At 45.0% G+C, this 14,983-nt stretch overlaps 1 protein-coding gene across 2 annotated transcripts in view; it reads left to right on the top strand.

Annotated features, from left to right (window-relative positions):
* The window catches only part of Vit (vitrin), a 123,146-nt gene that overhangs the window by 46,571 nt on the left and 61,592 nt on the right, over nucleotides 1–14,983 (top strand). For both annotated transcript variants that reach the window (XM_087907347.1, XM_087907346.1), the window contains one exon: nucleotides 7,868–8,024. In XM_087907347.1, coding sequence (XP_087763473.1) covers nucleotides 7,924–8,024 — 101 coding nt within the window. In that variant the 5' untranslated portion in view covers nucleotides 7,868–7,923. The remainder of the gene's footprint in view (nucleotides 1–7,867; nucleotides 8,025–14,983) is intronic.

Here is a 14,983-nt window from a genome sequence, read left to right as displayed (position 1 = left end):
CCCATCAGGCAGGCGCTGCCTGAAGAAAAGAAGAAAAGAAGTTGTCTTTTCTGTTTTGTGGCTGGAGGACAGATACTCCTGAGGGATCCCTGAGCAGGAAAAGTACACAGTGGAGGCAACAGTCAGCAAAGGGAAGACGTTCTCCACAGGCACGCAGGAGCCTCATTCTGAATAGTTTCATTGCTCAGGAGTCTGCTGAAATGGGCTTAACTTGGGGTGAAGCGCACAGTCTTTAGTTTCGGCATTCACGCCCATCAGGTAGTCCTATTACCTTGTAACGGGTCTGGAAAAGCAACCTTGAGAGGGTGGATGCTCTCCAGATACACTGCTTGGAGAATGAAGAAGTCATTGTTCTGGGACTTGGTTGTTGAGTGAGTTGAACACTAGAGAGGAAAAACAGCTCCTCGGGTGGAAGATTTGGTAGAAGAGGCACGTAGCTCCTTAGGCAGATTCACATCTAGCAACTTGTAATTAACCTTCAGTATCTGCTCCTTCCTGAGACTCCTGTTCTCTACACAGATGGCTGTGCGTTCCTTTCCTCAGATTATGAGGAAGGCAAATTGTATTTCTAGACGTCCTTGGGATAGGTGGGTAAGAAAGAAAGCTGGCACTCTGTGTGGCGGATTTTCAGTGAAGTACAAACTCTGTCGTACCTGGCTCTCGGAAATAACGGGAAGATAACACGAAAAAAACTGTTCTAGTGAGTTGCCTTGCATGTACCTGGGGGAGGCATACAGAATTATGTGTATGTCTGTGTATGCATACACACACACAAATGCATACAACATATTTACTATACATATCCTGCATTCACCCAATAGTATCTGTCTGTGATGTTTGAATTCAGAAAGGCCCTGGAAGATTAGACTGGAGAAGCAACAGCTTATTTTAACTTCAGTTATGGAAGAGGCAACAGCCAGGGGGAACTAACAGAACCTTGACCTTTGGACCAGAAGGGTGAGTCATAAACATTGACAGACACCCCAAAGCTGTAATGCCACAGGTAAATTACAGATATCTTGTCACACACTATCCTTACTCATTGTCCTTCCATCCACCCATCTTTCCACGTGGATAAAGGCGTTTTCTCTACCTGGCAGGAAGCACTGATGAGGAAAGTTATACACTTTTTAAAGGGCTTAGAGCTTGAGCCTGTCTTTGTGAATTAATAGGAGTACCTTTTGTTGAGCATGGTGGCACACACCTCTAATCTCAGAATTTGGGAGGCAGAGGCGGGAAGCCCTCTGAGTTCTAGGCCAGCCTCGTTGACACAGTGAGACTGTATTTAAAAAAAAAGTACAGGTGCTCTTTATTCAACTGTCTTTCTACTGATTTCTATTGCATGTCTGTCTCTCCTCCGAGTGACAAATTTTTTTTTGACCAAGGATCTCCTACGCTGCACCCTCACAGTTAAATCAGCTCAGTTGAGTGTACGGTAGAATTAGATTCAGAATTACTGGATTCAGATTCAGCCCTACCACTGAGAAACCGTAATTTCAAGGTTTGGAGTGACATCATCAGATATTAGCTGGGTCTCTATTATCCCTCAGACACTGGATAAAAGCAATGCTGTACCCATTTTTAAAAAGCAGTCTGGAATTCTTCCAGTGGTTTCTGCAGAATCTGAGGCTTATGCCCTCAGGAATGTCTCTGTCTATCCATTCTATCTTCTTGTGACCCTCCTGTCCCATTCCCCCTGTGACACAGCACTACTACTGCCTGAAAAAGGAATGTCTCTAGAAGTGACATTCTGTCATGTTCTGACCCATTACTATAGATTTTCAAGGGCCAACGATGGGCTCCTCCTCATGGAGGAAGCTCGTCCAGGATTTTACTTCCTGCTCCTCTGTCTCTCTCATGTTCTGTGCTCAGATGCTCACCCCACAAACCACCCCACAGCATCCCTCTTCCTAGTCAGAACAGCACACCCCCTCCCCATAAGCCTTCAATGGTTCAATGGACTTTTCAAGACATTGTTTTCCCACTGAAAAGAGTACTCCGCAGTCCTAGAAAGAGCTCTGATGAAGACACCCCTGGCAGGCTTTGACCTTGTCAAGTTCCCGTGTGCTTTGGTCACTGCTGACGTCTTCTCCTCACCCACTTTGCTCCAAGCCCACAGGCTTTGACATGTTCTCCAAACCACGGAGACTATCCCTCCATCAAAATCTTAACCCTGGTGCTTCGTTCTCCTAGACCTTGCTGTCTGGAACCTTGTCACCATCCATGTAACTGTAGTTAAAAAAAGAAAAGAAAAGGAAAGAAAAGAAAAGAAGAAAAAAAAAAAACAAGTGGAGGCCCAGGGATTGAACCCTTCAGTCCCTTGCAGCCAAGGAGGCTGGACATGAGTCCGAGGACAGGAGAAAGCCACTGAGGACTATTGATCAGGAGAATGATAAAAATCCAACCACATTTTTTTTTCAAGACTCGCCATGCTGTTCATGAAGAAAGGATTGAGACAAAGGGTGGGGCTAGCCCAAAAAGGCCAGGAAGTAGGCAATTATGTTAGCAGTCCAGACATGAAATGTGCCCTGAACCGGGGTTGCTATAAAGAGAGATCACAGAATCAGAAGTTTAAAAAAAAAAAAAAGAACAGGATTTTCAAATGGATTGCTTCATTCATTCACTATTCCACTGAACACCAGTGAACAAAATAGACTCCCCCCACCAAAAAAGTTCCTGCCCTCTTGAAGTTTATGCTTTAGATGAATAATGATCTAACTGGAGCTAAGACCTTGAAAACCCTAGTAGCGATTAAACAGATGTAACAGGGGGAATGGAGTTCAGGTGTGGGCAGTGATCCACACCATGTTTCAAGATGGCGCGCACTTAGGAAAGTGAAATATAGTATTGGGAAGCCCAGAAATATCTCAGAAGGGACTGGGACAAGGGTTCAATGAGCTTTAAACTTTTCTTAAAGGCAGCAAAAAGCTACTGATAATTTTTGAGCAAACTTGATATAATAAAACACTGCTCGAGAAAATTAAAAAGAATAATTTTCAAATCACCCCAAATAAAGAATGCATGTGACCTATTCATGGAAGGTCAGGGCCAAGAAGGACAGGCTTGTCTTCAAGTCGGTGTTCTTTTTATTTCATTAAACTAATAACTCTCTGTGTAATTTTCTTTAAAGTACAAATTTTAAACTAGTTGAATACCGCAGCCCAATAAAATGAAGCTTAATATGAAAACTTTTCATACAGGAGCTCTTCTGTGTAGTAATTCTTCCTCATTAGCAGCCATGGAGCAAGCCTACAAAGGCTTTCCCTAATTAATAAGGAATTTCATCCCAGAAGTAATGTGGTTTTTCTAGGATCATGGAAAAGATGAACAGTAAAATAAGAAGTCTCTGTACGGTCTGATTTGACCTGCCAGAAACCTGGCTTATTGGTTACCACACCTGCCAAAACCCACCATTATTAGCTCAGACAGGAGGCCCACACAGCATGAACACTTGGAGCGCTCTCTATTTCTCTCTCTCTCTCTCTCTCTCTCTCTCTCTCTCTCACTCACTCACTCACAAGATTTTTGGGTTTTTTTTGTTTTGTTTTGTTTTGATTTTGAGATGGTCTCACTGTGTATGGTCTCTCATTGTGATCTGCCTCTCTCTGCTTCTGAGTGTTGGGATTACAGATGTGTGCCACAATTCCTGGCTTCCTCCTTTAAAGTCATAATCATACATTAAAATATTGGCTCAGACCATCAATTCTGTTCCGAAATGGACCACCTGTGATAATACGGGTGACATACAGGAACCTGATTGCTCAATCCATTCCATTTGCAAGCGATCTTCTTTCCCCCGAGGCCGTGCTAGGGTCCCTGGGAAGGACTTCTCGGCTGCCACCGAGATGCTATAGTAGGACCGTGGTGGTGGCTATAGGAAGCAAAGTAGCCCTAGGCCCCGTCAGAAGGACCTCGGGAAAGGTGAAGACAAAAACAGAGCTTATAGTCGGGCCCAAACTGCCCGGTAAGCATCTTGGGGTGCCCTGGGTTTCGGTGACTTCTGCCCTATGTCTCCATGGCTACCCCTGCCCCCGCACCAGCAAGATGGGAGCCGCTTTGTCTTGCTTACTTTGAATGTTCTTGGGAAGAAATCTTTCTAGAACTTATGTGTGTGTACCAGGGGATAGCGACAGAGACAGCTTTCACCTGGATGTCTGATGTTCCCTCACTCCTGAGCAGGACGCTGCCGGGTCTTCCTTGCTTATTCTTCTCTTTAAAAAAGCCTGTTTCATGTGTTTTGTGGATAAAATCCAGAACTAAGAATATGAAAGTATAAAAATGAATGTAGATGGTGCATCGTGAAGGTTAAACCCGCTTACAAAGCAGAGAAGTCATTTCATCTGTCCCCAAGTAGAGACAGATTCGGTTCGTTACAAGAAAACAGATCTCTTCACAAGCAACTGGGAAAATACCATGAAAAATTTTAAAAAGTACATTTTCATATACTCAAAGAACTGCTGTCAGAAAAACACAAAATGCCTTGTTTTTTCCTAGCTGGGCACTGACTACACTTTCCAATGATCTTGGCAATTACTCTGCAAAATTTAATTAGCTCACTTTCTCTGGCTTAATTTTCTGTTTAAGTTTACCAATGATTTGACCTTTAGCCCTCTTTTGCCGTCTCTCCTTGTTTTTCCAAAATTGTGTGGGCATCTGCCCTTCATTTGTTTCATTCCCTGGGACAAAGTTATTTCAGACACTCAACTTTGCTAATCAGTCTAGGGACAGACAATATATTGTGTTTGAAATATCTCCTAAGCTTGAGAGAGAGAGAGAGAGAGAGAGAGAGAGAGAGAGAGAGAGAGAGAGAGAGAGAGAAACACCAAAAATGTTCCTCAAAGAAAAAAGGAAAAAATTGATTAACTTGAGGCAAAATAATCCCATGGGGCATTTCCATCTGTCTTTCTAGACACGGATTTCGTGGACAATCCTACAGCATGCCCTGTTTAAATACCCTGCGTATTCACTCAATACATTTCCAGATCTGGCCTCACTTACTGCACTTCAAAAGATTTGGTTAGCCTTCCAGGAGATCCAAAATCTCACAATGCTAAAGTGTTATCAGAATACAGTCCCAATCCACCGGGTTTGCCATCTCTTCCTTCAGATAACTAAGACCCAGAAGTCTGCTGTTTCCTTCCCATCCAAAGGAGATGTATTTAAGAATAATCTGTGGAGGAAATGGGAGTTGAGGGCCCCAGTTAGTCCCAGGGACCAAGCAACTAGTTAATCGGTGGAGAGAGAACAGTGGCATCTTCTGTCCCCAAATTGTCTTTAAAAAAAAAAAAAAAAAGTATACTCTAAGACTCAAAATAGTAGACCCAGCCTTGCGTATCAAAGTTTAAAAGAACAGAAGGTTAAAAAGAAGTAACTTCGGTGGGGAGGATGCGACTAAATGTTTTAAGCACGGAGCTGCCGTTCTTAATGTAGACCACAAATTGCTTAGGCCTGTGATCAAGCTCGACCCTGGCTCCCAGGGGGAGCGCCAGTGCTGGCCCAGCCCTGAGTGGCAAAGCTTGCGGGAGTGGGGGGGGGGTCAGGGGGGAGCAGGAGTTCAACTTCCGATCTCCCTCCAACTTGAATGAAATGTAACTGCTCCTTCGGTTCTACTAGGGTTAAGGAGGGGGAGGAGCATGTGCTTTGGGGTACAGCTGGAAAGCATTAGCAACTCTGAGAGCATCTCAGTAACTCAGAGGGTGGGTGGCCTGGCAAAGCTCCTGGATCTCTGAGTGTAATCACAGGCTCTTAGCGCTGGGAGGGGTTTAATTTCCACCTCCTGCCCAGGATAGAACCCCCTTACAACTGCTCTGTTGCAGGCTTCCACCAAAGGCCCGTTCTTTCATCGCCTCCTGGGACGGCCCATTCCTACCAGGGTAGCATTGGTTCCTAGAAAGTTCTTGGCAAATTTACCTCTATGGCAAGTTTACCTTCCCAGTGCAGCCCCTTCCTCAGGTGTCAGGGCTCACAACAGTGCTGCTAGCAGAGACAAAGGACCCCTTCCCTCTGAGTTCTTCCTCCTCAAGGCCCTTTTCTGTCAATCCTGACTCCCGTGTAATGTCTCCCAGCATCCGTGTGAGCATGCCCCTGCTGGGCTGTGTGTATGGTTTAGAATCACGTTTGGAATCGCTTCTAAAAACAGGACCCAGACCTGAAGGCATTCCTACCGGTAGAGTCACCTGGAGCAGGTGTGTTTGTTTGTGGTGACTGTCGCACTTTGTAGACTTGACTAGCCTGGAAGCGGCGGTGGAGAACAAGCTGGTCCTAAAGATGCATGCGTTTGCCTACTGAACACTGGGACTGAAGGTGCACACCACCACAGCAGACCTTCAGGGCACACTTCTTAAACTTCCTACTCACAACCCATTTAGGGTCAGAAATCTTCATGTCACCTGAGTATGCCAGCGTAAAAAAGATACATAAATAAAATGCTTATCAATAATCATAAAACTATCATTTATGAATGACAAAAACAAGTTTGTGTGTTAATGAGATGGATATGCTTGTTTGTTTTTACAGTGAAAGAATTAAATCTTATCTAAATATCGGATACTGCAGGGACTCTTTAATACTTTGCGAAGTTGATCAACATTTAAACTCTGTAGTCACCCATAGGGAGAGCTCTGCTTCATATAGACACGTGGCATAAGGACTCAGAGATGGACTGGCCTCTGTGAGCCCTTGCTGCTCCATCCTGTGAACCTGAGTTTGGTTCCCAGCCTTCACACTGCTCTAACCACCTGGAACTCCAGTTGCAAGGGACCCAGTTGCCTCGCCTGCCTCCTTGGACGTCTGAAAATGTGTCCATATACACGCACGTGGACGTGTGCAGTTACGCAGTCGCTCAAGAACAAAATAAAATTTCTATCATATTCTTTCTCCACCACCATCCAACTTCATGTTCTTTCTCTCTTCTCTCTCTCTCTCTCTCTCTCTCTCTCTCTCTCTCTCTCTCTCTCTCTCAAAGTTCTCATTGTGTAGACCAGGCTGGCCTTGAACTCACAGACTTGTATTACCCACAATTTACAAAGCTGTGACTTGGGCGGGGGGGACCTTTCTATTTTGAGGGGAAAAAAATCTTTACATCCAACCCTTTTTCAGACATCGCCAGCAAAACATTTTGTTGGTGTTCTCAAGCAAAGTTTCCAATCTAGAAGGCCTTCCTATAGCTGCGACAAAGAGGGGACAGGAGACCAGAATGGATACACTCTGCTGGAGACAAAAGATGGGTCCTATAGCAAACCAGCGTCTAGGCCAAGGAGATTCTTCAGGACCCAAACAAAAGGGTCCCTTTGACTATAGCTTTCCCTGTCCAAACACCTTCCATGTCTTCCCACATCGCTCACAGATCCTCCGAGTCTGGCCCAGCCTACTTCTCTCTCCCTCTTAGCTGCCCAGGCCACCATATCACCTTATCTTTGGCTCTATAAACCCCACTCCTCTTGTTTGTCTCCTGGAATGTCTTTCCTGTCTCCTTTAGGAGTTTTTTCTTCCTGAGAAAATCATGGGGCATCAAGAAAACCAGTAGTTCCCTCCTTCCATTGATTCCAGATCACATTCTAATGGCTGGAGGTGGCTCTTTTCTCAAAATTATGTTCGATTAACTGATTGTCCAAACCAGAATAGGAGCTGGCCTTTATTATTTTTCTCTTTTAGCATAATTAAATACAACGGATGCCATCATTCTTTTGGTCTGAGGAACACCCTTGCTATGTCTTTACCCTCATTATATGGAAGGAATGGATCCAGGGTCAATTCAGACTCAGACTGTCACAGATTAAGTAAACGAATACTTAATGACCTAACGTGTCACCTCATATAGAAGCTGACACAGCAAGGGGGTAATTTTGACTTCATTTTGTGTTCCCAGCTGTACCTCAAATCAACTGTGATGTCAAAGCTGGAAAGATCATCAATCCCGAGTTCATGGTGAAATGCCCAGCAGGATGCCAGGACCCCAAATACCACGTTTACGGTACTGGCGTCTACGCGTCTTACTCCAGCGTGTGTGGCGCCGCGGTTCACAGGTGAGTGACTGCGACCTACTCAACAATCGGTGATCAAAGAGCTAGCGGGGACCCTCTGGTGCAGGGTTGCTGTCATTAGCAAGCAAAAATGTACAAAACTGGTCAAGCCTCCTGCATTCCGTCTGGAAATTTGTCCGAGAAGCCATGCATGGTCCTGAGTCTCCTTTCACAGTGCTCTTACAGAATTTGACTAATTCCCCCGCCTTCCTTTAATTTTAAATTTCATAATTTAAAAAAATGCAAATGAAAACAAAATTACACGCCATAATTAACCAGACCCCAAAACTTTATGATTCTGTCAACATGGAGACAGTTAGGACAGTCATTTGGAATTGAAGCTATGCAATGTCACATCAGAGTCTATACGGTCACTGCTAAGTGTATTTTTACGCATATATCCATCACCAAAAAAAAAAAAGTATTCTGAAACCTGTCAATAACATATGGACAGGTGGATACAACATAACATGCAGAAGAAAAGAACAGAAAAGGGCTAAATATTAGGGGATAAGGGAGAATTGAAGGTGGATGACAGAGACGAGCCACAGAAACAGATAGAACACTGTATTCCTCCCCTTTGGTGAGGAAGGAAGAATTGTAATCTTTCACGACCACAGCAAAGGAAAGAAAGCTCTTGACCCTGTACAACACAGCTTCTCCTGCCTGCAATGTGCAAAGAAATTGGGGGGCATAACCAGGAGTTTGAGGGAGAAGCTACCAGAGCTATGGTGACGGACTGGGGACAGAGGAGGGTGACAGGTGGTTCCATTTGTCCAGCTGTCACTTTGGGATTGAGGGACAACAAGAGGCATGGCATGCTGTGAACTCAGTCACAGCTTAAATGAGAAAGGCAACGTGACCTTCACAGACTCCATAGACCTCTTTTCCCTAGGTGGGAGCCAAACATAGTGGAATGTGTGTTTGTTTAACATCTTTGGCGATCAAGTGAACCTGCACATGGCCAACACTTCACCCAGCTAACCTAACTTCCACACTCTTCACAGCAATTCCCCTCTGAAGTGTCTGATGCTGTTAGGCATGCCTTCAAGATAAAGACAGGGCCAGGTATGGCTGTGCAAACCTGTAACTCAGCATTTGGAAGTACGAGGCTGGAGAATCGGGGAGGACAAGGTTATTTTCTGTTGCATAGACTCCAAGGCCAGCCTGAGCTACAGCAGACCCTATCTCCAAAATCAAAAACAAACAAATGCACACACAAAAAGACGGTAGATGAATATAGCCTGTGTAGATCTTCTAAGGCTACATTTTTGAGCATCAGAGTAAGGGATTATAAGCCAGACCCACCCAGTTGCTCGTCACTGCTGCTGGCACAGCCTTGGATGCAAGGCCTGGATGCTAGATAGTGTCTGAATCATTCAGGCTGTTGGTTTCTTTTTCTCTTTTCTTGATTTGCACAAACGCTAATTTGTTGTTCTGCTGAATGATCTAAAAATCTGCTTTAATGGCAGCTAGTTAGTCCACTATGAAATTTGGAGTAAGCAAACAAAACAAACAACAAAGCACTGCACATAAGATACAGTTTAAGAATTACCAGGAGACCATATTAGATATACTTATCCCTTGCACATAGCAATAGAAGGGAAAAAAGGTTTCAGTGGAAGCAGGACTACAAACACTCTATTGAAGATAAGCTGTAGAATATTCCAGAAAAGCAATGCTAACTTAATTCAAGAAGATGTAATGAAAATAGTTTTCATCCCTCTAGAAATCAAGTTCATGTAGAAAACAAGCTTTTATAGGAAGCTACACACATACACAAACACACAAGTACATGCTCCCCGATATTTCATATAATATTCATTCCTGCACACATTTGTCCATGCATCCTATGCTGATACACACACATGAATGCTTGTGTGCATTCTTGCATACATTTGCACACCCATCACACAGCACCAGCATCAATAGTATTCTATGGTCCATACCTGCACAGACACTGTGGTATCTGTGTAGACAATGATATTTGCTACAGAAGCTGAGCCTGCTTTAAGTGGTTTTTTGTTTGTTTGTTTGTTTGTTTTCCAGCTGTGATCCTGAATGGCTGACACTTCACTTTCTTCCCTTTCTTTTTTCTTCTTTTTTTTTTTTTCACTTTCTGGCTTCCTCTTACCCTTGTCCTTTTTTTTTTGTTTTGCTTTTTGTTTGTTTTTAAACAAAACAGAACCATATAGTAAATTTGGCCTTACCATAGATGTCATCTAAATGACGAGAAACCTTTCCATGGCCCTCTTTCCTTCCGGCCTCATTTCAATTCAAGACTACCACTAGCATTTCCATTTGTCAGAAGAGGAACTTGGGCACAGAGAAGTTAATGTCATTGCTAACTAGCTGCACAGAGAATAGTAGAGTCCCTGTGTCCCTGACTTCCAGCCCAGAGCGCCAGGTCACACCTTTCCATAAGAACCGCAGGGCTTAGCACCACCCAGTGTGTGGAGTGAGGGAGGCCCTGTGTATGCTCTGCAGGAGTCAGAATGGACACATGCCTAAGGAGGAAACCGAGAAGGGTGTTCGGAGGAGCAGGACTCTGCAAGCCCAGCGTGCGGAGCAGGATGTAAGAGTCAGTGAAAAGAATACAGATGAGGTCAGAGCAAGACTCGCAGCTTGTTTGTGAGCAACCGAAAGTCAATGCGGTGTCCTTGGACCCATGTCTGAGAGCGTAGCAAAAGCTGAGGTATCACTAAACATTGGGAGGATGAACAGAAGTCTTCAGGGACTAACAGGAATTCAGATGCTATTAGCTTTGTTTTCCACAAACAGAGAGAATCTGTTTTTCAGGAAGCCAGATTTGAGACATACCACTAAGGGAGTGTGCTCTGGGGAAGCTCAGTTCCTCCCCTGCCAGAATCTCCCTCCCACAGGCAGAACAAGAGGCAGCCAAGAACAGACCTGGCCTCAGAAACCCAAGTTAGCTTGGATTAAAGGATTTGATAGTCATACAAATTTGATATTCGTATTGTGAACAACCGTTTTCTCACGAGTGCCTTCTTTTATTCTTTCAAAACAAAGGTATATTGGTCACATTGAAGCATCATATCTGGGCTCAGGCTCATCTCAAAAGGACCCTTCAATTATTTATTTGTTTATCTATTCATTCATTTACTTACTCACTCATTCATTCATTCGTGGGAGAGGCACACACATGGCATGTCCTGTGTGTGTAGCCCAGAAGACAATTTGGGGGAGTTCTGTCCTTCCACCTTACTGAAGCGGGTCTCTCTTGTTTCTGCCATCCTGCATAATTCAGGCTAGATGGCCCATGAGCTACTCTGAAGGCTACTCTACAGTCTCTGCCTCCAGTCCTACTACAAATGCACACTGCTTCATGCAGCTTTTTCTTACATGGGCTCTGGGCTCTATCTTGGGTTGTCAGGCTAGGCTGGTGTTAGCAATGGCATCAGTGCCATGCAAGGGAACACACAAACTAAGTGACAGTGTCACAGCAAGTCAATTCTTACTGTAAAAAGGATGAACCAGAAGCCGAAATGGGCTAGCTACACACCGGGGCCCACGTGGCTCCGGTGTCTTATGGAGTCATTGACTTGGGTTGTGACTGCATCTTATCTAACTGGCAGAGTGCAACTTCACTCTGACACAACAGGCTAACTCACGCCAAAGGGACAGAGAAGGCTCATGAAACATGAGTCCTTGCTGGACTAACTACCTTTGATTAGAGAGAGAGAGAGAGAGAGAGAGAGAGAGAGAGAGAGAGAGAGAGAGAGAGAGGGGGGACACTGGAGGGAAGGAGGGAATGAAGGAAGGAGGAAGGGAGGAAGGAAGGAAGGACAGAAGGAAGGAAAGAAAGAAGGAAGAGGGGGGTGGAGAGATGGCTTAGTGGTTAAGAGTACCGGCTATTCTTCCAGAGATTCTGGGTTCACTTCCCAGAACCCACATGACAGCTCACACCTGTCAGTAACTCCAGTTTCAGGGGATCTGATATGATACCTTTACACCAATGTACATAAAATAAAGTTAAATAAATTATTTTTTAAAAAAAGAAGTAAAGGAGCCAGGCAGTGCTGGTGCACACCTTTAATCCCAACACTCTGGAGGCAGAGGTGGCAGAGCTCTGTGAGTTCAAGGCCAGCCTAGTCTACAAGGACTAGTTCCAGGCCAGGCTCCAAAGCTACAGAGAAACCCTGTCTTGGAAAACCAAAAGAAGAAGGAGAAGGAGGGAAGGAGGGAAGGGAAGGGAAGGGAAGGGAAGGGAAGGGAAGGGAAGGGAAGGGAAGGGAAGGGAAGGGAAGGGAAGGGAAGGGAAGGGAAGGGAAGGGAAGGGAAGGGAAGGGAAGGGAAGGGAAGGGAAGGGAAGGGAAGGGTTCCTCACAACTGGCAATCACCTTCACTCACTGAGTCATCTAGCAGGTCCTAACCCATGCGTGTAAAGGGGCAGAGGTGAAGAGAGATCTTCGAGACAGAGCAATGGGGAGACCATCATCCCCATGCAAGGCCTCTTCCTGAAGATTTTTGAGTATGTGGCTATCCTCAGTACAGTGGTCACTCAACATTTCATTCAGTGGCCTACTCTCCCTCTCCTATCTGAGGAGCCAGCCGACCCTGAGTTTATCTCAGGCCTCAGGCACCAGGGTCAGGAAGGAGGTGAATGTCGAGGCCATGCACACAACTGTGCAGAGCTGAGGTGAACGTCAAAGTCAGGCACACGTCTGTGCAGAGCTGAGGTCTGGTGATCTGGTGATAAATGTTTAACAACCCATTCTCCAGTAAGGTGTCAGAAAGCAGACAGATCTCACTAGCCTGCTCTTAGGATGGCTGGTCTCAAACCCCCAATGTCAAGTCAACTGGCTCACGAAATCTTAAACACTTAACAACTTGCTCTTCAGAGCTGGTGTAAGAGCTCCCTGCCCCAAACCACTGATATGCCTTCTTACATAGAAAAATAAAATGTTATCCTTCCCCCAAGAATTTTTTCCCAGGAGCTAGAGAGAGTGAGGTCAGTGGTTAAGAGCACTTGCTGCTCTTCCAAAGGACCCAAGCTTGATTCCCAGCACCTACACAAGGGTTGGGAGTGTGTGGCTCACAAACACCTGTAACTTCAGCTCCAGGGTATCCGATGCCCTCTTTTGGTCTCTGTGGGTATCAGGCAGGCATGTGGTATGCATACATGAAGCGAAACATCTTTATACACATAACGATAATTTGTAAATTTGTTTTAAAATTTTTTTTTCACTTGTTTAAGAAGCAAGCTTAATTCTAAAAATCTTTAGAGGTGATAGTAAATCACCAAGCATGTTATGAGCACAAAAGTCTAAGATGGCAGCAGAGGGCAAGATGGCGTCAGGCTCTCTGTGAGGAAGGGCATGGGCAATGAGGGAACCCAGAGAAGGCGACAGCACAATGTAAGCCATGTGAATGGGATGGCGAGGGCGTCAGCAAGCAGAGGTTAGCCAGACTCCATGATGGAGCAGTAAAGGCTACAGGAAGTGACAAGGAATTAGAAGGGGAGGTGTCTGCGCTCCTGAACCCTAAGAAGTAGGGTTCTTCTTACACAACCAACAGGGACAAACTTAGAGTTTGAGATCGGCGAGACCTGCTCGCTTTCAAATCCCTCTTGCAATGCGCTGGTTACAAAACCTTGAGTGACTCACCCATTGGAGCAGCCTGCTTCTATGGAACAGGAAATAACAGGGTTCCCTCTGCCCCAGGACTCTGAAGTTTGCTGGGAAGGGCGGTGAGACAAGTGTGAGATGATTTTAGAGCCATTAAGTGTTTTACATGTCAAGTGCTATTATCACTTTCTTCATGGCCATGGGGAATTGGAGTGTTGAAAGTTGCTGAGTCATTGTGGAGTGGGGAGGGCCGAAAATGGTAACCTTACCCGTGGAGGGAAGGGTCTGTGTTGACGGAAGCAAATCCTGGTACTTTTGATTCATACGCCATAACTTGCAGATACCTGAGAAACCATGGTAGACTCCAGAGAAAGGTAATCACATTGTGAAGGTGCTGCTTAGGACCTGAGGTGGGCCTCCTGCCTCGCAGATGGCTGTGTCAGTCTCTACACACCGCAGTGTAAAACCTGGTAAAAATCCTACAAATCAAGGCACAATTACCAGCCTTGGGAGATCCGTTCCTTTCCTTCTTTCTCCTCATTTTTTGCCTCTTCTTCTACCTCCTTCCTCCCCTCTTTCTCCTCTTCTCTTTCTTCCTCCCCTTTTCCCTCAAAGAACCATGTACCATTAATAATTTTATCCTGCTCCTTCAAGTGACTGAACTCATTCTGGGATATGTCAAAGTCAAATGAGAAATGGTCGGGCACAAAGTCTTACTTCAAAGAACAAGGGGAAGCTTGATGTGGTAGCCCCTGTCATAGTCCCAGGTCCTCGGGGGTCTGCCACAGGTGAATTTCTTGAGTTCAGGAGCCCAAAGCCAACCTGAGCAACAAAGTGAGACCTGCAAATACAGAGTCAATAAGAATTACAGAAAGTCATTGTAATGAAAGTCAGGCATGGAGGGCAGGGGGTGTGAGGCAAGAATGTTGGGACTTTAAGGCCAGCTTGGTCTACACAGTAAACTTTTAGGCTAGCCTGGGACACATAGGGAAACCTTGTCTCCAAAGAAGCAGAGAAAGGAAGGAGGGAGTAGTTTCCTTGGACAAATGTCTGAGAGGATAGAAAACTCTTCAGAAAGAGGTATCACCACCACCCATTGGGAGGATGAATTCTTAAGGAATCTGAGATGTTGTTGGCTTTGTTTTCCACAAACAGAGAGAATCTCTCTGAGGAATTAAAACTGGGAAGCAGGGCAGGGGAAGGTCTAAGTGTATAAGCACTGACCTTTAATCTCAGCACTCAGGAGGCAGAGGCAGGCAAATTTCTGAGTTTGAGATCAACCTGGTCTGCATAGTGAGCCAGATTTACCTAGCAAAACCCTGTCTAAAAAGAAAAAAAAAGTAATTAATTAGTTGAAAGAAAAATGTAAAAAGA

The sequence above is a fragment of the Myodes glareolus genome, chromosome 6 (assembly GCF_982192425.1).
Source record: "Myodes glareolus chromosome 6, mMyoGla1.1, whole genome shotgun sequence".
Classification (NCBI taxonomy): Eukaryota; Metazoa; Chordata; class Mammalia; order Rodentia; family Cricetidae; genus Myodes; species Myodes glareolus.
This window is presented reverse-complemented; position numbering and strand designations above follow the sequence as displayed.